The following is a 25,763-nucleotide window of genomic DNA, read 5'->3' as shown; positions in this document are numbered from 1 at the left end:
GTCTTTGTTGCTAATAATTCCCACATTTTTGTCTCTGGTTCAGACTTGTCTGAACTCAGACTCTGATGTCCAACTGCTAACTCCATATTACCCCTTGGATGTATAATAGATTTCTCAAGCCTAATATACCCAAAATAGAGCTAACTAACTAACTGAGTTCATGACGTGCTTCTTAAACTTATTCCTTTTGCAATCTTTCCATCTTAGTTAATCCTATCCTTTAATTGTTCAGGCATAGAATCTTGAGTCATTCTTAATACCCCTATTATCTAAAATATAGCTACTTTATGTCATTACCACCTAGATCTTTATGACATTACCACCTAGTCACCATCAGTCTCTTGCTTGGGTTACTGCTATGGCTTTCTAATTGGTTATATCTGTCTTTCTTCTTATAGGTCTGTTCACATCACAGCTGCTAGGTTAAAATTTAATTTTGATCATGTCACTCTTTTGCTCAGAATCATCCAGAAACTTCCCATCTCAGCTTAAGTAAAACCTGAAGTTTTTACAATGACCTATGAAACCTTATATGATATAGCCCTCAGTTATATCTCTTACCCTTTTTCTTACTATATTTCTTTCTTCACTTTAGTCACATTTGTCTCTTTGGTGTTTCTTAGACACTGTGAATGCTCCTGCCTGAGGGCCCATTTGATTAATAATTCTACTTTGTCCAGCATGTAGAGCACTATATGTACTTTAAAATATATTTATTCAGATCTATAATTTCAAATTTATATGTGTAGTCAGTATAGTCTCCAAGATTGGAATTTTAAAAATGACTGGTAATTTATATGTGAAATACCTTGATCCCTTCCACTGGCATAACCATAAATAGGCCTAATTTGAGAATATTGAGTATTTTATAAAACCTTATTCTAGAAGTTCATGAATATGTAAGTTATGTTGGTATTTCTATTTTCTTAAAAGACTTGGTTATTTGTGGAAGAACTGGGGTGTAGGCCAGAGGTCCGGGGCAGTGGGTGATGAGAGGATTCACCAGAGACAGAGTGGAGAGCAGAACAGGCAGAACTACTGAAATACACTGCTGAGGGGAACAGCGTGTGAGACAGGAGAGGTCTGCTGCCCCATATGTGGGTTAGCTCCCTGGTTGGATCAAATTATATTTGCAGAGGCAATAGCATGATAGCACTGAGACTTAACCCCTACACCACGAGGGAGGCCTTTGGTATTTCTAAATGAAAAGGAATCTTAGAAAAGTGCTTAACCTCTGAGATTCTATAAATACTATGACCGTGACTTCAAAAACATTACTGTGCAGCTTCTTCATGTTTGTGAAAACAAGGTAAATTTCTGAAGCATAGCCTGAAAGAGATAAAGAATTGGCACCTAACAGTAAGTAGCAGTAATCTTTACCTTTCCATAAGAAGAAATGGCATTTGTAGCTTATGTGTCAGCAAAGGTTTCTTCCTCCTTATCTGAATCATATATCTCATACTGACTTTTCATATTGGGTGGAGGGTGAGGGAATTAATTAAAATCATCATAATATTTGCTGTAAATGTTCTGCTTTTCAGATGATGTCTCTGTGAAAGAAAAACCTGCTGAAAAAAATAGAGAGAAAAAAGTGGTCAAACCTGTAAGAAAAGTCCAAAAGGTAGCACATTTATCAAGTCCAGATTGTAAAACAGGTTAGTTTTCTCGATATCATGTCCATCCTAAAGTTATACCTATTACTAAAGTGAGATCTGCATGGAACTAAATATCTGCGTTTGTCACATACAAAAATTTAATACATTTTACGTGTCATTATTTCATGTATGTATGCTTTATATAAAAATACATTATTTTGAGTATAGTTGACATAGAATAAGCCATATATTTCTAGAATGTTTAGTTTCCTAAACTTTCATATATGTACCTGCCCATGAAACTGTTTACCATATTGATCATGCTTATTACCCCCCAGTTTTTTTCTATCATTATTTTTAATAGAAATCAGTCAGGTTAAAGGTAATGATTTTTATGTAGTGAACTTTTATATACAATGGAATTGCGTTATGACTAAGTATTTTATTGTCATAAAAGAGTAAATTCTACTCAAGAGAAGTATGGCAGTGTATGTTAGGGGTGATCAGACCAGACTCTGAAGAGCTCAGGACTGGGAAAATAGAGAACTCCCTAGTTTCATAGTGATTTAACATTTTAGGTTTGATCCAGATTGCCTGGGTTTATAACCTACCATTGTCATTGTCTTGTTTTGTTCTTTGATGAGTTAATCGCGTCCTTTGGTTTACTCATGTGTAAATTGGAAAAACAGTAGTAATTATCTCACATGGTTGTGTGAGACCTAAAAGATTTGTTATTAAAAGCACTCAGTATCATACTTGGCATTTAGTAAGTGCTTAAATATCAGGTGTGATTCCATTATTATTTCTGACTATATGAAAATGGTTATTTAGTGTATTAGTGAATATTTTGGTTCAAGACAGTGGAGAAACTTGGGAACTTGTCACTTTCAGTTAGGAAACATTCTGCATCAGTCATTCATACATTCATAATGTAAATATTTTTGAGCACTTACTATATGTGTGTAAATAATACAGTGGTTAGCAAGATGTATATAACTCTTGTCTTCCTAGAATTATAATCTTGTCAGGAAAACAATAGATGGATAGTTACAATAAATATGACACATATCTGATAAGGGATGTACAAGGTCTTGTAGTAACATGGAGCAGGAGTGATGGGGCATTGGTTTTTGACCGGGAACTTATGTTTCCGGTCAAAAACTAATTAATAATGTGGCACATGTTTTGTGATGTCCATTGTTAAATCTAGAATAATAATAAAATGACTCTGTTGTATACAAATAAAACATTAAAATTGTCTGAAGTGTCTGAATGTAAACTAAACTAATTCTTGCATTTTAAAAAGTATTGTTTTTTTGTATGATATTGTGCAACACCATTGTCAGTAGCATAGTTTGAAATGAAGCACTGGGACTACTATAACTTCTGAACACTGATCTTGGGTTATATTTATCCAGTTTTGTGGATGGCTAATTCCATGTATGCACAGTGGCAAAGAACTAGACAGAGTCATTAAGTGTGCTAAAGTTGTATTAATAGTTTATAATGAAAGTCCTCTTTTACTACCAATGACTGCATGACACTATTCTAGAGAGCCAGGGTTTAGAAATAACCACAGAGCGTATTTAGAAGTCTACATCTATAAATAGCTACTTCTTATATTCTTGGTTGTTTGCTTTTGATTCAGAAAATTAAGCTGAAAATGAAAGAAGCCTGTTCTCTAATTTTGCTTGAGGACATAACATTTCTTATAGATAGAGCAATAGACTTAAAATCTTTTAAATATTTTAGATAGACTGTTTAAGGTTAATATCAAGGTTTAAATAGCATGCACTTATAATTCATGTTTTTTTATAATGGATGTTTTTATTACAGATATATTTACATTTAAACTTTTAAATTAAAAAAACCTCTTAAAGTAACTAAATGGAATGTCTTTTATTATAAACATAAAAGAGCATTACAGAAATGAAACAGATAAAACTATGATCCTTACTTAAATTAAAAAAACTATTATTATTTTGTGCATTTCCTTACAGTAGTTTTAAAATCATAATAGTATGTGATCGTAGTAATTATACATTGATATAGCTTTCTTTTGGCATCTTTCCATAAAAACATTTATGTTATTTAAGGAAATTGTCATTCAAATTGATATTTCATCTAGTAGAAAAATTAACCATTCTTCAATATTTAGGTTGCTTCTGATACTAAAAAAATCATACAGTGAACATTTTCATTTGGATTATTTCCATTGCACACATTTCTATTATTTGGATTATTTGATTGACGGGAATGAATACTTTTGGGATCCTTGAAACATAGTACTGTTTTTGGTTTTGTTTTTTAATAAAACTATAGCCACTCATATTTCAACAAGCAGAGTATAAGTAGACTGGTTTTATTGTAATTTTACCCTCATTGGCTATGCATATAAAATTTTTTTCTAATTTTGATTAGGTTTAAAGTGCTATTTAATTATTTTCATTCATTTCATTTTTTAATGTTGCTTTGCATTTAAACATACTTATTTTGCATTTATTTTTTATGGTTTTCTATTTTATAAATAGTGTTTCATGTTTGTTTTTTAATTACTATATTTTGAAATAGTGGTCTGATTTTAATTTTTTAACCTTCAGAAACTTGTAAATGGAAAGTTTTTTCCTGGTAAACAGTTGTATTAATTGGAACATACTTTTATTTTTATGAACTCTTATGATTAGATCAGCTAAAAATGTTGATAATATAGCTTTTTGTCTGTCGTTACTAGTTACAGTAATTTGTAATTAGTGTATAGTTATAGTATATAGCTGTAAAATACAATGTAAAATTCTCTGTATTACCCTCTTCTCCATGGATAATCACTGTTAACTGCTACATGTTTCCTCAATTTTTTAAACTTTAAGTCATTTGTTCAGAAAACATACATTTTACTATGTACTATGTACTGTGCAAATAATATTGGTAAGCCAAACACTTATTATAGATATATAATTTTGTTTTGTGCCAAAATTGAATTCATTGTGCAAAGTTTTGAGGCATCAGTAATGTTTGCTACTTTACTTTCAAAACAATTTACCCTTACTTGAGATGGGTAGTTAAATCAAGATTTAAGTAAACCATTAGTTTGACTTAGGGCTAAAAATTAAATTGCATTACAAACCTTTGGACTTTGACATAAAAAAACATAAGATGAATTACATTTTTGATGCTTGATTGAGTAGATATACTTCTTGGAGCTAAAATTTAAGTTTTAAGCTCAATCATATATTTATATTTTAGGTAGCAGTCATTTGATAAGTACATCTTCTTGGCGAGATGGACAAAAATTAGTAAAGAAGATTCTGGGACCTGCACCCAGGATGGAGCAAAAAGAGCCAAGAACAGCATCTAGTGACAGAAGTGGAAGAGAAAGAACTACTAAATCTGGTTAGTAATTAAATTATTAAGTTAAAGTATCTCAATAATTAAAATTGCTGAGAAAAGCAATTAAAAGTTGCTTATATAAATACTTAGAAAAGATGAAAATACTCTTGAGAATGCTTAAAGATTTTGCTTTGTAATTATGAATGTAGCTCATAAAAGAAGAATGTTCTCTTGAGATTGTCTGTTGGTGATTTCCACTTAATAGTGGTCTTTATTAAGAATTTAGAACTAGACTTGGTGATGAGCATAATATTGCACACACAGATGTTGTATACCTGAAACCTATGTTTTAAAATAATGTTATTTTACTTTAAAAAAATTACACTGTTGGTGGGAATTTAGGCTGGTCCTGCCTAAAGCAGTATGAAGGGTTCTCAGAAGATTAAAAGTGGACCTACCATATGACCTGGCAATTCCACACTTTGGTATCTACCCAAAGAGCTCAAATACACTAATTCAAAGGAAAACTTGCACTCCCATATTCATTGCAGCACTATTAGCAAAAACCAAACTATGAAAACAATCTAAATGCCCCAAAACAGATGGGTGGGTCAAGAAGATGCTATTCAACAATCAAAAAAGATAAACTCATGCCATTTGTGGCAACATGGATGGAGCTAGAAGGGATCATGCTAAACAAAATAAGTCATAAAGAGAAAGACAAATAATGGATGATATCATTTATATGTGGAATACAGAGAAACCAGACCAAACTCATGCCAAACTCAAAAACTAGCTCCTGAAAGCAGATGCTAGAACTGAGACATTCAGGAGTAAGGATAGGGGAGGGGAGCACAAATCCAGGAAGGAGCACAGTGGACTATGGTAGTAGACTATGTATGCTTTGGTGTTGGGAGTGCTATGATAGCATCTTCTTGACCCACCCATCTGATTTGGGTACTTAGATTGTTTCCATAAGTTGGCTTTTGTTAATAGTGCTGCAACGAATATGGGAGTGCAAGTTTTCCTTTGAATTAGTGTATCTGAGTTCTAAAAGTTGGGGGAGGGAATGGTTCTTATACTTCCAAAATACTAACAACAATGTAAGTTACTGCAAAGTTACTGCAATAAAAATTAAAATTACCAAGACATTAAAAAGAATTCCACATGTTATATTAATTATGTGTAGCTGTTTGTGCATAACATAGCACTGTTGTACCAAATTTTATTATATTTTGGGAGCCTTAAGAGAGTCAAATCCAATTTTTTTTTTTTTTTATAAATTTTATTGTTATATTCCCCATACAATTGCAGCCCCCCCATTCTGACCCCAATCCCTCCCCTCCCGCCCCCGCCCCCTAAAAGTGTCTCTGGTTCATAGTTTTTTGTTGATTTTGATTTTCACTTTCTTATAGTTATTCATTTTCCTGGTCCCTTATTTAAGTTTTCTAGATTCCTGCTATGAGTGAGACCATCCGGTATTTTTCTTTTTCTTTTTGGCTTATTTCGCTGAGCATGATCCCTTCCAGCGCCATCCATGTTGCTGCAAATTGCATGTGTTTATCTTTCTTGAATGCTGAGTAATATTCCATGGTATATATGTACCACATCTTGATCCAGTCATCTATTTTTGGGCATTTGGGTTGTTTCCAAAGCTTAGCTATTGTAAACAGTGCTGCTATAAACATAGGGGTGCAGGTGTTCTTTGGAATTGATGTTTCTGTGTCCTTTGGGTAAATACCTAGGAGTGGAATTGCTGGATCATATGGAAGCTCTATGTTTAGTAGGTCCAGAAATCTCCACACAGCTCTCCACAGTGGTTGGACCAGTTTGCACTCCCACCAACAGTGCACAAGAGTTCCTTTTTCTCCACACCCTCGCCAGCATTTGTTGTTGCTAGTTTTTTTAATATGTGCCATTCTCACTGGTGTAAGATGGTATCTCATGGTAGTTTTGATTTGCATTTCCCTGATTGCAAGTGATGTTGAACATTTTTTCATATGTCTGTTGGCCATTTGCATTTCCTCTTCAGAGAAGTTTCTTTTTAGCTCTTCTGCCCATTTTTTGACTGGATTATTTTCTTTGTTGTTGCTGAGTCTCATCAGCTCTTTGCAGATTTTTGTGATCAGTCCTTTATCATTAGTGTTGGGTGCAAAAATGTTCTCCCAGTTGGTGGGGTTTCTCTTTGTTTTTGTTATTGTCTCTTTTGCTGTGCAGAAGCTCTTTAATTTGATGTAGTCCCAGCTGTTTATCTTTGCCTTCACTATCACTGCTTTGGGTGATGTGTCTGTAAAGATGTCTTTGATGTGCAGATCACGTAGTGTTTCGCCTATATTTCCTTCTATATATTTTATGGTTTCAGGTCTTATGTCTAGTTCTTTAATCCATTCTGAGTTGATTTTTGTGTATGGTGTGAGGTAGTGGTCAAGCTTCATTCTTTTGCATGTAGCGACCCAGTTTTCCCAGCACCATTTATTGAACAAACTTTCTTTGCTCCAATGCATAGTCTTTGCTCCTTTGTCAAAGATTAGTTGACCATAAATCTGTGGATTTATTTCTGGATTTTCTATTCGATTCCATTGGTCTGTATGTCTGTTCTTGTTCCAATACCATGCAGTTTTGATGATTATGGCTTTGTAGTATAGTTTGAAGTCTGGGAGTGTAATGCCTCCATTCCCTTCTTTTTTTTTCAGGAGAGCTTTGGCTATTCGGGTTTTTTGTGATTCCATATGAATTTCATCAATAATTGTTCTATTTCTTTGAAGAATGACATTGAAATTTTGATTGGAATAGCATTGAATCTGTATATTGCTTTTGGAAGGATGGCCATTTTAATAATGTTTATTCTTCCAATCCACGAGCAGGGGATGTCTCTCCATTTCTTTGTGTCTTCTTCTATTTCTTTTAACAGTGTTTTATAGTTTTCTTTGTATAGGTCCTTTATCTCTTTTGTTAGATTTATTCCCAAATATTTGATTTTTTTGTTTCAATAACAAAAGGGATGGTTTTTTTGATTTCTTCTTCTTCAGATTTATTGTTTGTGTATAGGAAGGCTACTGACTTTTGCATGTTGATTTTGTATCCTGCCACTTTACTGAACTGATTGATGAGTTGAATTAGCCTTTCTGTGGAGTTTTTGGGGTTCTCTATGTATAATATCATATCGTCTGCAAATAGTGATAGTTTGACTTCTTCTTTTCCTATTTGGATTCCTTGGATGTCTTTCTCTTGTCTTATTGCCCTGGCTAGGACTTCCAGTATTATATTGAAAAGCAGTGGTGAGAGTGGACATCCTTGTCTTGTTCCAGATCTTAATGGAATTGCTTTCAGCTTTTCACCATTGAGAATGATGCTGGCTGTTGGCTTGTCATAGATGGCCTTTATGATGTTGAGGTATGTTCCTTGTATCCCAAGAATTTCAAGGGATTTTATCATGAATGGGTGTTGCACTTTGTCGAAAGCTTTCTCAGCATCTATTGATATTATCATATGGTTTTTATATTTCTTTTTGTTGATGTGTTGGATAACGTTGATTGATTTTCGGATGTTAAACCATCCTTGTGTCCCTGGAATGAATCCAACTTGGTCGTGGTGAATTATCTTATGGATACATTGTTGGATTCTGATGGCTAAAATTTTATTGAGGATTTTTGCATCAGTGTTCATTAGGGAGATTGGCCTGTAGTTTTCCTTTTTAGTGTTGTCCTTGTTCGGTTTTGGTATTAGTGTAATGTTGGCTTCATAGAACGTGTTTGGTATTGTCCCTTCCTTCTCAATTTTTTGGAAGAGTTTGTGAAGGATAGGCACTAATTCGTCTCTGAATGTTTGGTAGAATTCATTTGTAAATCCATCAGGTCCTGGGCTTTTGTTTTTGGGGAGGTTTTTGATTACCATTTCAATTTCGGTAATTGTAATTGGTCTGTTTAGGTGTTCTATTTCTTCTTTATCTAGCTTTGGGTGATTGTAGAGTTGTAGGAATTTGTCCATCTCCTCTAGATTATTAAACTTATTTCCATATAACTGTTCATAGTAGTTACTGATTATTCTTTTGATTTCTGCTGTGTCCGTTGTGATTTCTCCTCTTTCATTGATGATCCTGTTTATTTGTGCTTTCTCCCTTTTTTCCTTTGTGAGCCTGGCTAGGGTTTGTCTATTTTATTGATTTTTTCAAAGAACCAGCTCTTGGTTTCATTGATCTTTTGGATTGTTTTTTTAGTTTCAATTTCATTTATTTCTGCTTTGGTTTTTATTATTTCTTTTCTTCTACTGGTTTTGGGTTTTTTTGTTGTTCTTTTTCTAGATCTTTGAGCTTCGAGATTAGGTTGCTTCTTTGAGTTCTTTCTTGTTTCTTGATGTGAGCTTCTATTGCTATATATTTTCCTCTTATTACTGCTTTTGCTGCATCCCATACATTTAGGATATTGGTGTCCTCCTTGTCGTTCAATTCAAAAAATTTTTTAATTTCTTCTTTGATCTCCTCATTAGTCCAGTGGTCTTCCAGTAGTGTGGTTTTTAATCTCCATGAGGTAGGAAAGTTCCTTGCCTTCTTTTTATGGTTTAGTTCTAGTTTGATGCCTTCATGGTCAGAAAAGATGGTTGGTATGATTTCAATCTTGGTGTATCTGTTGATGTTTGTCTTGTGCCCCAGTATGTGATCGATCCTGGAGAATGATCCGTGTGCGCTTGAGAAAATTGTGTACTCCGTTTTTTTGGGGTTTAGTGTTCTATAGATGTCTGTTAAGCCCAATTGCTCTAGGTCCTTATTTAGAGCTTTGGTTTCTTTACTTATTTTTTGTCTTGTTGATCTATCCATTGTTGATAGTGGTGTGTTGAAGTCTCCCACTACGTATGTGTTTTCTCTGATGTCTGTTTTCAGAGAAGACAACAGTTGTCTGATATATTTTGGTGCTCCTTCGTTTGGTGAGTATATGTTAATGAGTGTTATTTCTTCTTGAAGTATTGTCCCCTTGATCATAATGTAGTGACCATTGGGGTCTCTTTTTATCTTTTTGAGTTTGAAATCTGTTTTATCTGATATAAGTATAGCTGTTCCTGCTTTCTTTTTTGGCCCATTTGCTTGTAGGATTGTTTTCCATCCTTTGACTTTGAGCCTATTTTTATCTTTTGTAGCTAAATGTGTTTCCTGGAGACAGCAAAAGGTTGGGTTTTGTTTCTTAATCCAGGCTGCAACTCTGTGTCTTTTTATTGAAGAGTTTAGTCCATTTACATTTAGAGTTAATATTGATATGTTAACATCTGTATTTGCCATTGTGTTTGTCTTTCCTTTGATTTTATTTATTTATTCTTTTAATAACTTTTTTTTTTTTTGGCCTTCTTTCATTGTTATTCGTCCCTCTGAGGTTCTGGCTTTAGGACTCCTTGTAGTATTTTTTGGAGTGGGGGTTTAGTTGCAATGAAATTCCGGAGTTTCTGTTTGTCTGGGAAGTCCATATTCTTTCTTCAAAGAGGAAGGAGAGCTTTGCGGGATAGAGTATTCTTGGTTGGCATCTGTTTTCTTGGAGTCTGTTGACTATGTCCCTCCACTCTCTCCTTGCCCGTAGTGTTTCTTCGGAGAAGTCTGATGTCAGCCTGATTGGCTTTCCTTTGAATGTTATCTGTTTCTTCCCTCTTGCCAGCTTCATTATTTTTTCCTTGTCCTGGATTCTTGGGAGCTTTACTATTATGTGTCTTGCTGTATTTTTCCTTTCGTCGTGGAAGTTTGGTGTTCTTCTTGCTTCTTGTATATCAATTTTCAGCTCCTTCTTCACATTTGGGAAGTTCTCTTCAATTATCTCTTTGAAAATTTTCTCTGTTCCTACTTCTCTCTCCTCTCCTTCTGGTATTCCTATAACTCTTATATTTCCTTTCCTCATGGAGTCAGATAGTTCCCGAAGTCTTTCTTCATTCTTTTTCCTTCGTACTTCTCTTTCCTTTTCTGTTTTGGTTCTTTTTATTTCTGTGTCTTCAAGAGCACTTATTCGTTCTTCTATTTCATCAATTCTGCTTTCATTGCTTTTCCCAGAATTCTTTAGTTCTTCCACTAATTCTTTGATCTCCTGCATTTCTTTTACTTCCCTCTTTAGGGACTCAATTTCATTCTTCTGATCGTTGATTATTTTTCCCTTATCATTGTTTTCCTTTATGACTTCTGTCAGTTTTTTAATCACGGCAATTTTAAATTCTCTTTCTGGAAGGCCCAGAAGTTCTTCCAAGTTACTGTCGTTGCAATCTGGGGGCTGGTTTTCTTTTTGTGGTGTGCTTTTTCTCTGGAGAGTTGCTAGGTTGCGTGTGGTTCTTCTCCTCCCTACTGTCTGTTTTCTAATTTGCCGTATGCGTTGGGACACTGTGTTGTTGGGACTGGCCGGCATCTTGGGTGGGCTTCTCTTCTCCCCTCTGGTTCCTCCTGGAGTCATCTGTCAGTTTCAAGCAGTCTTTATTGGAGAAAGGTCCCTGTCCTAAAATGTCGATGTGGGGACACACTCCCCTGTGCACCTGGTCTGCCCCGGCGGTGGGTTCCTGCTCCCCCTCTGGGCTTGGACTGCAGGCCAGAGGGGGTCTGGCGTGGGCGAACTTCCCCCGCTCACCTCTGGCTCCTGAGGAAGCCTTCTGCAGGTAGTCTTTACTGAAGAAATGTCCCTGTTCTAAAATGGTGATGTGGGACACACTCCCTGCGCGTCCGGTGTCAGGCACACTCTTCTGCGTGCCTGGTCTGCCCTGGCTGTGGGTGCTCGCTCTCCCTGTGGGCTCAGACTACTTGTTCGGAAGGGGCCCGGTGTGGGCTAACTCCCCAGCTGGCCACTAGTTCCTTCAGGAGCCTGTGCTGTCTACAAGTCGCTAGGTGGCGCCAAAGATCTCTCCTAGAGCCCTTGGGGAGCTGATTTTCCACGCTGTGGGACAGGGAGCAAAGCGGGGATGGTAGGGTACACCTCAACGGCTTTGGGGTGCTGTGTCTGCCTTGTGCCCCACCGTCGTGGGGAACCCACGCCCCTAATTTCGTGCCCCGGGTCTCAGTTCCAAAGCCCTCAGTTCCAGGACGCGGGCTGTAGCCCAGTTCAGTGGCGCGGGAAGGGCGCCTTTTGCACCGCTCTCGTGCCTGGGCGCCTGGTTCCTGCTCACTCAGGGAGGGACCTTCACCTCAGTGAGGACCTCCGCGCGTCTCCCCGCAAGCCTAGGTCGTCTCCCAAGCCTAGGTCGCAGGCGCGGGGACCTGGGCAGCCGCGATCCCGGTCTGCACTTGCTTTTCAAGCGCGCCGAGCGCGCCGCTATCTGCGCAGGCTTACCGGCAGCCCGGGCTGTGTGCGCGTCTCCCGGGGTCTTTGTTCTTCTCTAATGGCGCCCGGAGCCGTTCGCTCACCGCCGCGGCGAATCCTGCAGGGTTCTCCACAGCTCCCGTTCACGGGGTGTGGTGGCTGAAATAGTTCCTTTCCACTCACAGTCCCGCTTGCTGCGTCCGTTTTTCTTGTTGACCGTTTTGGTTTGTTGTTTCCTCCCCTCTGCTGGTCGGAGAGTGCCGCCTCTGTGGGCGGGGGAGGGGAGCAGGGTTCTGGGCTTCCCTCCCTTCTGGTCCTCTTTTATGGCAACTTTCTTCTTTGGGCAGTTTGCTGGAGTCACCCGTTTATCTTCCGTGTCCCAGTTCTCACTGGGACCTGCCGCTTTTCCTCCCTATTCACTTTTTTTAATGGGAGATCTTACTCGCAGCGTCTCCTCGCCGCCATGTTGCCGAGTCAAATCCAATTTACCTCATCTGTCCATACACAAAGGCAGGTAGACATTCACAAAATTGAATTTTTTTCATTTGACAGATTCACAAACAGGACCTGAGAAAGGTATATAGTCCGTGGATAACAAAATATGATCTAGGATCCATAAACTCTAGTTAGACTTTCAAGTCCTGCTAGTGCTTTCATCTTTTTGAAAAATCTTGAATGTTAGTTTTTCATGAGCACTAATTTTCAGTAATGAAATATAAATTCGTACAGGTCAGCTTTCCTTTTGAGAAGCAAAATTTGGCTCAGTTAATTTGAGCTTCTGGAATGGATTCAGTAAGAAATCACAATTATGCTTTGTCATATAGAAGTCAGTATATATTTGCATTCGGCCCTTTCACTTTCATCTACCTTTTAAGTAAACTCACATCATGTACACAGTCTGAAATTAAACCACATCAGCAAGCATTTAAGTCATTTAATGCTTTTCTCTATATTTAATTTTTTCTGTCACTGTAGAGTTGTAGAGTTGTTTTTTAACATTATAGCCTTTTTAGCTATTTTAGCACTGGGGGGTAGGGGAGAGTAATACTAACATTTAAATATGCATGTAATAGAAATACTGATGCTCTATTACTTCTGATAGTTAAATATTCACATCAATAGTATCTGCCCTTATTTAAAAAGAAGATATATATTTTTTAAAAATGCCAAGGAAGTATATACTTTTTCAAAAGATTGAATTCTTTTCTTACTGCTAATTTTTTTTTTTTTTTAAGATTCTTAGCTATTCTTTTCTTTTTTTGATTTGAGGTAGTATTGCCTTACAACACTGTCTATGTTTTAGAGGTGTTGGGTCACCACACCCACCACCAAGGCACCAGTAGTCCTCCAACATAGTCCATTTTTCCCCTTGCATACTTTGCTCTCCCCCTCTCCTTCTAATAGCCTCAATTCTACAGTCAGATTTCCAGGATTTATTATTGGTTTGGTTTTATTTGACCCTTTTTTTGTTTCTCTATATTTCATATATAAATGATGCCACACAGTATTTGTCTTTCTGCTTCTGACTTCTTTCTTTTTTTTTTTTGTTAGAGATTTATTTATTTATGCATGCAAGAACTGGGGTACAGGCCAGAGGTGTGTGGGGATGTGTGTGAGAGGATTCACCAGAGACAGTGTGGGGAACAGAACTGGCAGATTGACTGAAATACACTGCTGAGGGGAGCAGCGGGAGGGTCAGGAGAGGTCTGCTGTGCCATGTGGGTAGCTCCCTGGCCGGGGATCGAACTTGTGGTGCAGTGGCTGTGGATCTCTTCATAGATTGTGTCTTAACCCCTTTCCCCACCAGGGAGGCCCTATTTTTCTTTCTTTTTATAATAATTCTCTAGAAGACTTCAAAGGATATTTGAATTTAGGGTGAAGCAAAGTTCCCTAATTTTCTGCTTAGTGCAATAAGTCTTAGGAATGAATATGTAATTTAATAAATCACTAACAGCTCATACTTTGCAGGGTGTCATATTGGAAGAGCAGAATCTGATCCCAGGTTGGATGTTTCACATAGACATCTTCCACGGAGCTCAGAACGTTCAAGAAGTAGAGCTCGATCTGAAAGTAATGTAAAGAAATCAGCTACATCTCTTCCGGATAATAAACAGGAGGAAAACACTGCCTTAAATAAGGACTTTTTGCCGGATGAAATTCGCGGAATTCTTGATGACCTACAGCTAGATTCTGCAGCTCAGGCTGCAAGGCAGGAGACAGGGGAGGTAGAGAATCAGAAGTCATCAGCACCAGTACAAGCCGCTAGGAGTCATAGCCCAATAAAAAGAAAACCTGACAAAATAACAGCTAACGAAGATCCCCCTGTTATTTCCAAAAAGCGCCACTATGACACAGATGAGGTACGTCAGTACATTGTTAGACAACAGGAGGAAAGAAAGAGGAAGCAAAACGAAGAGAAGAAGGCCCAAAAGGAGGCTACAGAGCAGAAGAATAAACGATTACAGGAACTCTACCGGAAACAGAAAGAAGCCTTTACTAAAGTAAAAAATGTGCCCCCTGAACCATCAGCTACTAGGCGACTGCAGGAGACTTACTCCAAATTGCTACTAGAAAAGACCTTGCTTGAAGAGCCAACTCATCAACATGTTACGCAGGAAGCACAGGTAAAAGTTGTGGTGAAAATACAAAGGGAAGTAATTCATGGTTAATAGAAGCTTATTTGCTATACTGTTTAAAAATTACTCCCAATTCCTAATATTCAGACATATGCTCAGATAATATTTGTAATAGTTTGATAGCATTTCATGCAATTTATTGTGTATGAAGAGCAATTTATTAAATGTGATTGTAAATTAGTGCTCAGTTAAGAGTTTCCTGAATGTTACTATTCTCTGTTCATCTTGTCATTGCTGCTAGTTATATCCCTCACTAGGTTTCATTGTGTTACTAGCAAATGAAGTTAGATTAGACTAATGAAGTTAGATTAGACTATTTTTATGATATGTGCTAAAGTTAAAGAATATTTTATTAATATTGCTAATGTTTTTAAGAATAATAGGAATAGCATTGAGTGCATACCATATGTCATGTACTGTTTTAAAAAACTGGCCTAAGGCATCAGTAAATCCTCACAACCTTGAGAAGGATAGGCACTGAAATTTTTTTACTTATATGGTAAAACTGAGGTTTAGAAAGAGTAATAACTTACTCTAAATTGGGCAGTTAATGTTAGGTAACCCTTGTAGGATTTCAGATATAATTTTGCTTTTAATTGTAATGGCTGTTTTTAAGACAAAGTAAACTTGGTTTTATTTGAAAATTTTTTGAACAACTTTTCTGTCCCTATATTTCATGATCTTTGTGGAGTTGAAATGACTTAATACTTATCTTATGTGCTATTTAAATATGTGTGTTGCTGTAATGGCAGCCAGATAAATTTGGTATTATTTTCTCCTAGATCAGACCAGGGTATCAGCCATCTGGAGAATCTGACAAAGAAAACAAAGTGCAGGAACGACCCCCTAGTGCATCTTCCAGTAGTGACATGTCTCTTTCAGAACCTCCACAGCCTCTTGCAAGGTAAAAAGGGGAGAATGAAAGATGACTAAGGTTCTTTCTTTCCTTGAAATTAGTGTGGCAGCATATCCTCATTGAATTTTGTTGACTGACCTTCTTTGTGAGCAAGAGGTTTATTTAGAAAGTGGTTAATAGCTTCTGATGGATACTTAAGCATGGTGTCCATCATAACTTACTGCATGCCTGCCTGATTCTGTTCTACTTTCAACTTTCGTACCCAGTGTAAATATCACTTTTACCTGGTGATCACTTGCAGTTGAAGCACTCTTTCTATCTCCGAACTAAATACACAGTGAAAGTTTGTTGGATGGATTAATCACAGTAAAATTAAAATTTTAAAGTATTTTGGGCCTCCCCGGTGGCGCAGCGGTTGAGCGCTGGGTTACGAAGCTGCCCGCAGCCTCTGCAGCGCCGGTTTGATCCCCAGCTGCTCCCCTGCCACCGGAGGAGGGTCCCACATGGCGCGCAGACCTGTCCTACCGCCTGCTGCTCCCCTCAGCAGTGTACTTTGGTCCTTCTGCCTGCTCTGCTCCCACTCTGGCTCTGGTGAATTCTCTCACCCTCCCGTGCTTCTGACTGTACCCAGTGCTTGTATAAATAATAAATAAAAATAAATCTCAAAAAAAAAAAAATCCACTCTTTAAAAAAAAAATTTTAAAGTATTTTGGTGAATAATTTTCAAAGGGCTTTTCTGTATCTATTATTATCCAGAATTTCTTCAAAGAAGTCATGTCAGTTTATTATTCTTTTCTCTTACAAGCTATGTTTGGATATGCATATAAACACACAAACAAGGATTAGGGGGGATTTGATTTGATTTCAGATTGGTGATTGTGAGCTATTTTACCTTAACCTTTCTTAAATTTTTTGGGGGGATAAAATATTGTTTGCAATAAAGTAATAAGGGAAAAAACTATTTGTGCATGAAAGTTAAGGTGGTTTCAAGATTACATGGTTTAAATTATATTTTGTAATCACCAAGAAAGGCTTTGAAACTTAACGTACATAGTCCACTTGCACCTTAATACCCCCAAGAGAAATGATAACACCAATAAAAAATATCTTCACATTTATTGAGTACTTGTTATGTTCCAGGCACTGATCTAAGTATTTTGTATGTATATTCTCATTCAATTCTTGTAATTCCTACTGTTAGGCATTATTGTTATTCCTGTTTTACAAAGGATGTCACACCTAGAAATCAAACTCTCAAAGCTTAATAAATTGGTGATGGAGATGGATTTGAACTTAAGCAGTCTGATTCCAGAAACCTGTCTATTCAATCACTTTACACACTATCTCCAAATAAGTGAAATGTTTCGCATGAATTTTTTTTTGATGTTGTAAATACATTTCAAATTCAAAGCATGAATAAGCTTTAAAAATTTTTTGAATACCATTAGGTAGGTGTACTCTCTATGTTCATCTCAATCCTGTTAATTTTGTCAGACAGACCCTGCAGATTTTACATCTTCAATTTTTACCTTTCTCTGAGTTTCCTCCTAATACTGAACAAATTACCAAATATTAAAAATAAACCAACCATAAATCTATTACTAGACCTTATTACCTTGAATCAGTTCCTCTTCTTTCTTTTCATGTCAGGCTTTTTTAACCTGTGGTAGATAGTATATTGACTTCACTTTCTTTTTACTGTTCTTTAGCCTTCCTGTTTCTGTTAATAGTTTTGCAATATCTCATTATGCTTATTATTACATTATGCCTGAAAGCACAGCATTTTTTTCCCATGCCCTTTGTGTTCCATCATTCTGCTTTAACTACCTGGAAAAATCCAGATTGCATATATACTTTGAAGAACTTGGAGATTCAACTCAAATATCACTTTCTTTGGCTAGGAATGTTCATTGCTCCCCATCTCTACCCTACTGAACGTTATATCTTTCTTTTTTTTTTTTAAAGATTCATTTATTTATGCATACAAGAACTTGGGTATAGGCCAGAGGTTCGGGGGTGAGAGGATTCACCAGAGGCAGAGTGGGGTGCAGAACAGGCAGATCGACTGAAACACATTGCTGAGGGGAGCAGCGGGAGACACAGGAGAGGTCTGCTGCACCATGTGGGTTAGCTCCCTGGCCGGGGATCGAACTTGTGTTGCGGTGGCTGGTGATAGCTTGATAGCGCTGTGTCTTTAACCCCTGTGCCACCAGGGAGGCCCCTGAACTTTATATCTTTGTGTTAGTCCTTAATGATGTTGTATTTTAGCAGTTTATTAAACTCTGTTCCTGTTAAATCTTGTGATCCTAAAGAGTAAGAATTAAGTCTTAACTATATTGTCTTTCCATTTTTGTCTCCCCTATCCCTCTACCAGCAAAAAAGCACCTGCTGCTAAATGCTTGAATTTAAAAACCTTGGCTTTTTGGGTCTTCCTGGTGGCCAGTGCTATCATCACTACTTCCGACAAGGAAGCTAACCCACATATGGTGCAGCAGACCTCTCCTGGCTTGCCCACTGCGCCCCTTAGCGGTGCAATTAAGTAAATGTGGCTGTTCAGCTCCCCACTTTGTCTCTAGTCAATCCTTTCACCCCCTGAACTATCTGGCCTACACCCAATTCTTATATGCAAAAAACCCCAAAAAACCAAAATTAAAAATCTTGGTTTTTTAATGCAATAGTATCTTTTACATTTATAACTTTCTTTATGTTTCTATTATGCCTAGCCCTAGTTTGGGCCCTAATAACACCTTGCATTTGTAATAATCTGTTTCCAGTGGTATGGAATCTATGCTCTAGTCTTCCTTCCTTTGATTTTCTTGGCAGACCTTAAGCAATCATAAAGATTGCTACAATCTTTTTGAAGAAACCCAATCTGAGTGATATGTTTTTCAATTTGCTTATCACTGTGGTTACCTTCCTCCAAATAATTTTTTTTAATGCAATTGGTAAGACTTTACATTTCTCCACACTAGTTTGGTCGATAGTGTAGCCTGTTCCATCATGATTTAGTAATTATGATTGAGTCATAATTCATTATTTGTTGGTTTAGCAATATCCTAATTTGATAATTTATGTATTTAACTATGCCTTTCAGCTTATGTCACTTGCAGATTTGATAAGCATATCTTTTTGTCATCATTCAAAAATAAGGGACAAGACCAAGGACAAAATCTCATGTTATTTTTCTAAGGATCTCCTTGATAGTTAGCAGCAGCTTTTCTATACCCTGAATATATAAGGGATATAATCTTTCTGTCCCTCTTAATATACAGGATGCTTACCAATCTGGAAATATAGGTGAATTATATAATGTCACCTAAGATGTCTTTCTTCTGTTTCTAAACTTTATGGACACCTTGCCTTGCGTTGTGTATTTATAATTAGTAGTCATAGTTTTGCATCTAGTTGTTTGATGTTCATTAATATTTTTTAATTAGGTTGTAATACTCTCATTTGTTTAGTATGCACAATGTTAAGCATAAATATTCAGCATATAGTGTTTGTTAATATTTAATATGTCTACATTAATATTTAGCAATTTTAAGCATTTCTCTTTTATAGTCAGTGTTGTAAAGATTTTGTTTACAGAATTTTAAAGATTATAATGCCTTCTTTTTAATTAGTACTTTAAAAAATATGATGTCTTAGTTAAAGAATGCAGTTTGCAAAGCAGTATATTTGATAAGATCTTATGTTTTGGTGAAAATAACAATACCAAAACCAACCTAAACACAGAGAAATGTTTGGAGGGATATAGTTTAAATGAAATATTAATGGTGCCACTTATTTATTGTTTAGCTATGAATGACCTTTATTTTTTATCTTCTTTTATTTTTTTTGCATTGAGTATGCTTTACTTTTTTAATCAGAAAAAATAATAACTTTAAAAAAACAGTGGGTTACATGTAATTGCTTTGTTAGCTAACATATTTTGATTTTTATCTCCAGAAGGGACTTGATGGAACCTACATGGATACAACCTGATAGATTGAGCCCACGAGTCCACAATCCTCAACCACAGTCTCATGTTGGAACAGCTGGAAATTTACTCTCCCATCTCTTGAGTCTAGAGCATGTAGGAATTTTGCATAAGGATTTTGAATCTCTTTTACCAACCAGGAAGAATCATAATATGGCTTCAGGACCATTAACTTTTACACCTCAACCATATCTAACCTCACCAGCTGCTCATCCAGGTGCCTTGCTAAAACCTAGTGCCAGCCAATATAAGAGTAAACTGGATCGTATTGAAGCCTTGAAAGCAACAGCTGCTTCTTTGTCCAGCAGGATTGAAAGTGAAGCAAAGAAATTAGCTGGGGCCAACATTAATTATGGGTCAGTGTGGAATTCTGAGTATGACGTGCAGCAAACACCCCAAGAAAATGGGCCTTGGACCAAGTCTATAAGTCCACCTGTGAAAGAGGATACTGAAGATGTTTTCTCTGCCCGAATTCAAAAGATGCTGGGAACCTGTGTATCTCATGCTACTTTTGATGATGATCTTCCTGGTGTAGGCAACCTTAGTGAATTTAAAAAGCTTCCTGAGATGATAAGACCTCACAGTGCCATATCAAGCTTAAGAATAAGATCTCCTGCTCCCAAATCAGAAGGACTGCTAGCACAGTTGTGTAAGAGACAGACTGATTCTTCTGGCTCTGATATGCAAGTTTGTTCTAAAGACAAAGCCAAAAGGTCTCTTGGTTCTAGCACAGATTCAGTCAGTGAAGGGCTTCTTCTTAGTGAGGGGAGTTTCTCTGAAGAAGAAGGAGGTCAAGATGGACGACCTCCTTTGAAGGTAGTGGAAGTCTTAAAAGAAAAAGAATTTTGTGCTGGAGAAAGAAATACTTATGAACCCATTAAGGAGTTTCAGAAGGAAGCCGAAAAATTTTTACCACTTTTTGGGCACATAGGTGGTACGCAAAGCAAAGGACCATGGGAAGAATTGGCAAAGGGAAGTCCACATAGTGTTATTAATATTTTTACAAAATCATATCAGCTATATGGAAAAGGTGAGAAAAATATTTGTATGTTATCTCAAGATAAATTATTTTATAATTCAATACATGATAATATTTAACTGTGCATTTTTACTGTGCGTTTTACAAGTTCATTGTGAGGATGGTAGAGACTTCTTATTGTCCTTATTAGTCATCATTTAAATTATCTGTGAGCATTAACTAGAGTGTTAGTAATTTAATCTTTTTTTTTAAATTTGCTGTCATATGTTGGTTGCTAGTGACAGAAATTTTGATAAAATTTAGAGAAATTCACAGGTAATATTTAGGGTTGGTATCTATCAAATGTATACTAGATTGTCTATGACCATAGTTAAATAGTTAAGTATTTAAATAGAAAATAAGTGTATTTTTCAATGCAGTGATTTGTGTATCATTGGGAATATAGTGTAAGAATTGAAAGGGAGCAACTGTAACATTTCTAGTATGAAAACATGTATTACTATTTGTCAAAACTAATTTCAAAACAGACTTTGAATCATTACATGGCTATATATTTGGTTTCTGAAGTAATTTCTAAAGTTCCCATCTTATCCTTGAAACCTTGCAATACAACTTTCCTTTTTATGTTGGGTTAAATGCCTTTAAGTTACTTTCTGTGTTCTTATAGGCAGATTCTACCCATCTTCTGCTAATATAACCTTAGAATTTCCAGGTTAGAGAGTGAGACTGAACTTAAGTCAGCTATTTGATACTGTAATTTTTCATTTCCACTGTACATAGTGAACAACTTACTTGACAAATGTATTGATTTCATCTGCTCAATTGGGTATCACATTGCATTTTCCTAGAATTCATATTTGGCCATTTTGTTATGAACATGTACAGATCTATATATACTATTGATCTCTTTTGTTTCTGTAGGTGGTTATTTTGAAGTTTTTCAGATTTTAAAGTTCTTTTGCTTTCTTTTGATGAAAGCGAAGTATAGCAAACAAAAACCTCTTTTTAAATAAGAAATTTGGGTTTATTCCTAAATTTCATTAAATTTTTACTAAGATTTTTTAGCTAAACTAAAACATTTAAAGTTGAAATGACATGTTACCTGCTATTTACTTCAGAATAATCTTGAGAATAGTAGAAAATGGGGCATTGGGGAGGGACAGGAATTTTGTGGGTTTTTTGGTAATAGAAATTTTAATTAAATCAAATCTGCTAATTGTTGAAACTGGGTGATGCTATTAGTTATGATAGTCTCTCTGTTTTCATATATGTTTGAAAATTTCCATAATCAAAAGTTAAAAATGTATTGTTAGACATAAAGATAAATTGAAAAGAAGCAATACTAAAAAGCAAACTAAAATGTCCCTAAATCCATTTTGTTAATGCCATGCTGCAGAATACTTTGCTTGTAGTTTTTGACTTGGGTTTTAAAACATTATCAATTACTATTTTTGATAGGGTTTGAAGACAGGTTGGAAAGAGGAACATCACCATCGCGGCCTGTGAATGCCATCACAACCCCTTTAAGCAGTGTTTCATATGAAGATGATTTTGTTTCCTCTTCAGGGAGTGGGGCGTTGACAGAAAAAAAATCAGCTCTTGAACCTAAGTAAGAATATATTCACATTATGGGATAAAATCTGAAGTGAAAGAAAAATGTACAAGTGAGAAGTGTGGTCTGAATATTAATCAAATTTTGCTTGTTTAAGGATACATGTTGAGCTACATAGCATAGTAGTTACTAAAATATATCCAGCCAGACTACCTGGGGTTTAAATCCTGGATCTCCCAATTTTTGTCTTTGTGCATATTATTTACCTTCCCTGTGCCTCGAATTTCCTTACCTGTAAAAGGGAAAATAATAGTACCTATCTGTTAGAGTGTTATGAATATTAAGTGAAATACAAAATTAAGAAATGGTTTTACATGATAGAATTGAAGACAACCCTATAGATCCTTGACTCCATGATCCCAAGCAATCAGTAATATTTTTAATAATTAGGATAACATCTTAAATTTTGCAAACTTTGAAAAATGAAGGTGGCATAATATTTATTAAAAGTTTAATGTGCAAGGTACTAAGAGGGCTTTATTGTATTAATTCGTTCTTATAATAATCTCATGTGACAAGTATTACTGTTCCTATTCCTATTTTGGAGAGAAAACTGAAGCACCAAGCTTAAGTTACTTGTAAGAAATCACATAGTAAGTGAATCAGACTATGCTAGAGAAAATTTCCTCACTAAGTTTTGTTATATAATCTGCAGTTACTTGTATTCAATATAATTTTCTCCATAAATTACATATTGTAATCCACATAATTATTGGATGATTTTTAAAAAGTACATCTAGTTGGACTAACAAAATTAATAAATTACTAAAATTATAGCAGAATAGTTTTGTGCTCCAAAGAAAAGATTAGATTTTTTATTTAATTATTTTATATAATTCTTACACCATTTTTATTTTTTGCACAATTGTATGCATTTTCATTTTGGTTATATTCCACATACAATTCCCGCCCCCCTTATTTTGACCCTAATCCCTCCTCACCCTCCCCCGCCCCCGTAGTATGTCTCTGGTTCATAGTTGCTTGTTGATTTTGATTTTTTTGAAAAGATTAAATTTTTAAGTCAAAACTTGTAAGGATTTAATTGTGATGATGTTTAATATCACCTGTCAATATAAATTATTGTACTTTATTTCTAATTTGAATTAGAAAATGGTAAATTATTATTCTCTATGAGGTTATCAGAAGGAAAATAATTAGAAGATATTAAATTATAAATTTGAATAAGAATCATGGCCAAATATGCCAGTATCCAACATTATATCTTTTTCTTATCTGTCTGAATTACCCATTTTTATTGTTTTCATTTCAGTAAACAACTCCCTGAAATATTTTTAAGTATTAAATTGGGGCATAGGGAACAACCCGTTCTTATATAGTAGGAAAACAAAAAAGAAAAATGGAAGGTATCTTTGACTATGGTTATGTTCTCCTAGTAATTAAATAGATTTTAAATATCTATTGTTTTAGCAGCATTTAAAGGCTTAATTTCTTTAACCTCTATTACATATTCTGTGACAGTTCTAGTGGTAGCAGTTTAGGCATTCAAGAGGACCTGTCTAACAGAAAGTCTGCCTATGAGCTTTCCTCTGTGGATGTTACTTCCCAGCATTCATCGGGGGCCCACTCTGCTGCATCGTCTCATTCATCTGCTTCTTCTAAAGGAAAGAAAGGAAAAAAGGAGAAAATAGAATGTAAGTAGGATTCTAAATGGTGGCATTTCCTTTTACTAATGATACAGTGGTAGTATTTAAATGTTATGATTTGATTCTGTAAAAAAGCTATATAAATTTCCTTAATGTTAGCATTCATTTATTTACCATTAGAAATACAATATCTTTTACTATATATATATTATAAATCTTTTCCTTAATACAAAGGGAATACATTTGCAGTGATATAAAATTAATAATTATAGACAAACAACTATATAAGAAACAGAAGTGTCTGTTGATCCTGCTGCTAAAGATGGCTATTAACATTTTTGGTATATATTTTTCCAATATAAAACCAGGTGTACACAAGCATCTGTATTAAAGACAGAAATACAAATGGCACTGTTTTCAACTGCTTTTTAAAAACTTTGTAGTATTTTTATGTACACCTCTGAGCATCCTTGAATATAATACTTAAATTTCTTATCTGTAAAGATGATAATAAATGCTTTATGTAGTGATTTTGAAGCTTACTTGAAATTAACAAGTAGTATGTATATCCCAGTGTAAGTACAGTAACTGACCCAATGAAATATCGTTCAGTCCCCTCATTTCCACTCTTGGTTGTGATTTACTGTGCAGGCCTAGAGGTAAGAAGACATAGTAATTAGGTAAAGGACTCTTAAAATCACATTATGGCCTCTAGGGAGTAATTTTGCTTCCAAAATTGTTTGTCCTAATTGTAAAAATAAACCTGTTCATCACATTAAAAAAATGGAGGAAAGAGAAGTCAGTATAGAAAACTAAATATTAAAAAATCATCTGTAATCTTTGTATCTAGAAATAATCAATGCTAACATTTTTTAGCTTTTATATTTATTTTGTTATGATAAAATACATGGCATAAACTTTTATCTTTTTTTTTTAATATTTATTTTTATACAAGAGCTGGGACACAGGCCAGAGGTGTGGGAGGGTAAGAGAATTCACCAGAGACAGAGCAGGGAGCAGAACAGGCAGACTACCAAAATACACTGCTGAGGGGAGCAGCGGGTGAGACAGGAGAAGTCTGCCAAGCCATGTGGGAATCTCCCTGGCCGGCCAGGAATTGAACCCGCACTACAGAGGCTGCGGACAGCCTCACAGCACTGCGTTCAACCCTCTGCGTCACTGGGGAGGCCCTAAACTTTATCATTTTAACCACTTTCAAATATACAGTTTAGTACCATTAAGCTATTTCACATTGTTGTGCAACCTTCACCACCTCAAAAATTTTTTCACATCACATATTAATACTGTATCCATTAAACAATAATTCCCCATTCTCCCAGCCCCTGTAAATCACTGTTATGCTTTCTGTCTGTATGAGTTGAACTACTCCAGGTTGTGGCAGGATATAGTATTTATTCTCTTGTGTCTAGCTTATTTCATTTAGAATAATGTCTTCAAGGTTCATTTATATTGTAGGATGTGTCAGTGGGTATTTTGGTTATTTCCAACTTTTGGCTGTTGTGAATAATTGCTATGAACATTGGTGTACAAATAGCTTGAGTCCCTGCATTCAGTTATTTTGTGTATCTACCCAGATGTTGACTTGTTAAATTGAACAGTAATTCTTTTTAAGTTTTTGAGGAACTGGTGTACTCTTTTCCTTAGTGGCTGCATCATTGTACATTCCCACTAGTTTTGCACAAAGGCTCTGCTTTCTCTGCATCCATGCCAACACTTGTCATCTGTTTTGTTTGTTCAATAGTCTAATGGGTGTTCAATTTTAGCAAAATCCATAGATATAATTCAAAGCCATACGTAAACAGGAAATATTAACATGTATGGAACCACATTTTGCATGCTGTTTTGCTCTGCTAGTAGGTTACCGCTAACCTTTATTAGTAAATATGTATGGAGTTATGTTTTAG

At 35.8% G+C, this 25,763-nt stretch overlaps 1 protein-coding gene across 3 annotated transcripts in view; it reads left to right on the top strand.

Annotated features, from left to right (window-relative positions):
* Positions 1-25,763, top strand: part of CEP350 (centrosomal protein 350) — a 121,558-nt gene that overhangs the window by 26,804 nt on the left and 68,991 nt on the right. For all 3 annotated transcript variants that reach the window (XM_037506353.2, XM_037506351.2, XM_037506352.2), the window contains exons 8-14: positions 1,542-1,655; positions 4,839-4,985; positions 14,141-14,796; positions 15,591-15,712; positions 19,613-20,673; positions 22,081-22,231; positions 23,714-23,886. In XM_037506353.2, the coding sequence (XP_037362250.1) occupies positions 1,542-1,655; positions 4,839-4,985; positions 14,141-14,796; positions 15,591-15,712; positions 19,613-20,673; positions 22,081-22,231; positions 23,714-23,886 (2,424 nt within the window). The remainder of the gene's footprint in view (positions 1-1,541; positions 1,656-4,838; positions 4,986-14,140; positions 14,797-15,590; positions 15,713-19,612; positions 20,674-22,080; positions 22,232-23,713; positions 23,887-25,763) is intronic.

This window comes from Talpa occidentalis, unplaced genomic scaffold (genome assembly GCF_014898055.3).
Source record: "Talpa occidentalis isolate TD23 unplaced genomic scaffold, MPIMG_talOcc4v2.1 talOcc4.12, whole genome shotgun sequence".
NCBI classification, from domain to species: Eukaryota; Metazoa; Chordata; class Mammalia; order Eulipotyphla; family Talpidae; genus Talpa; species Talpa occidentalis.
Note: the sequence above shows the minus strand (reverse complement) of the source record. Positions and strands in the feature narration are given on the sequence as shown.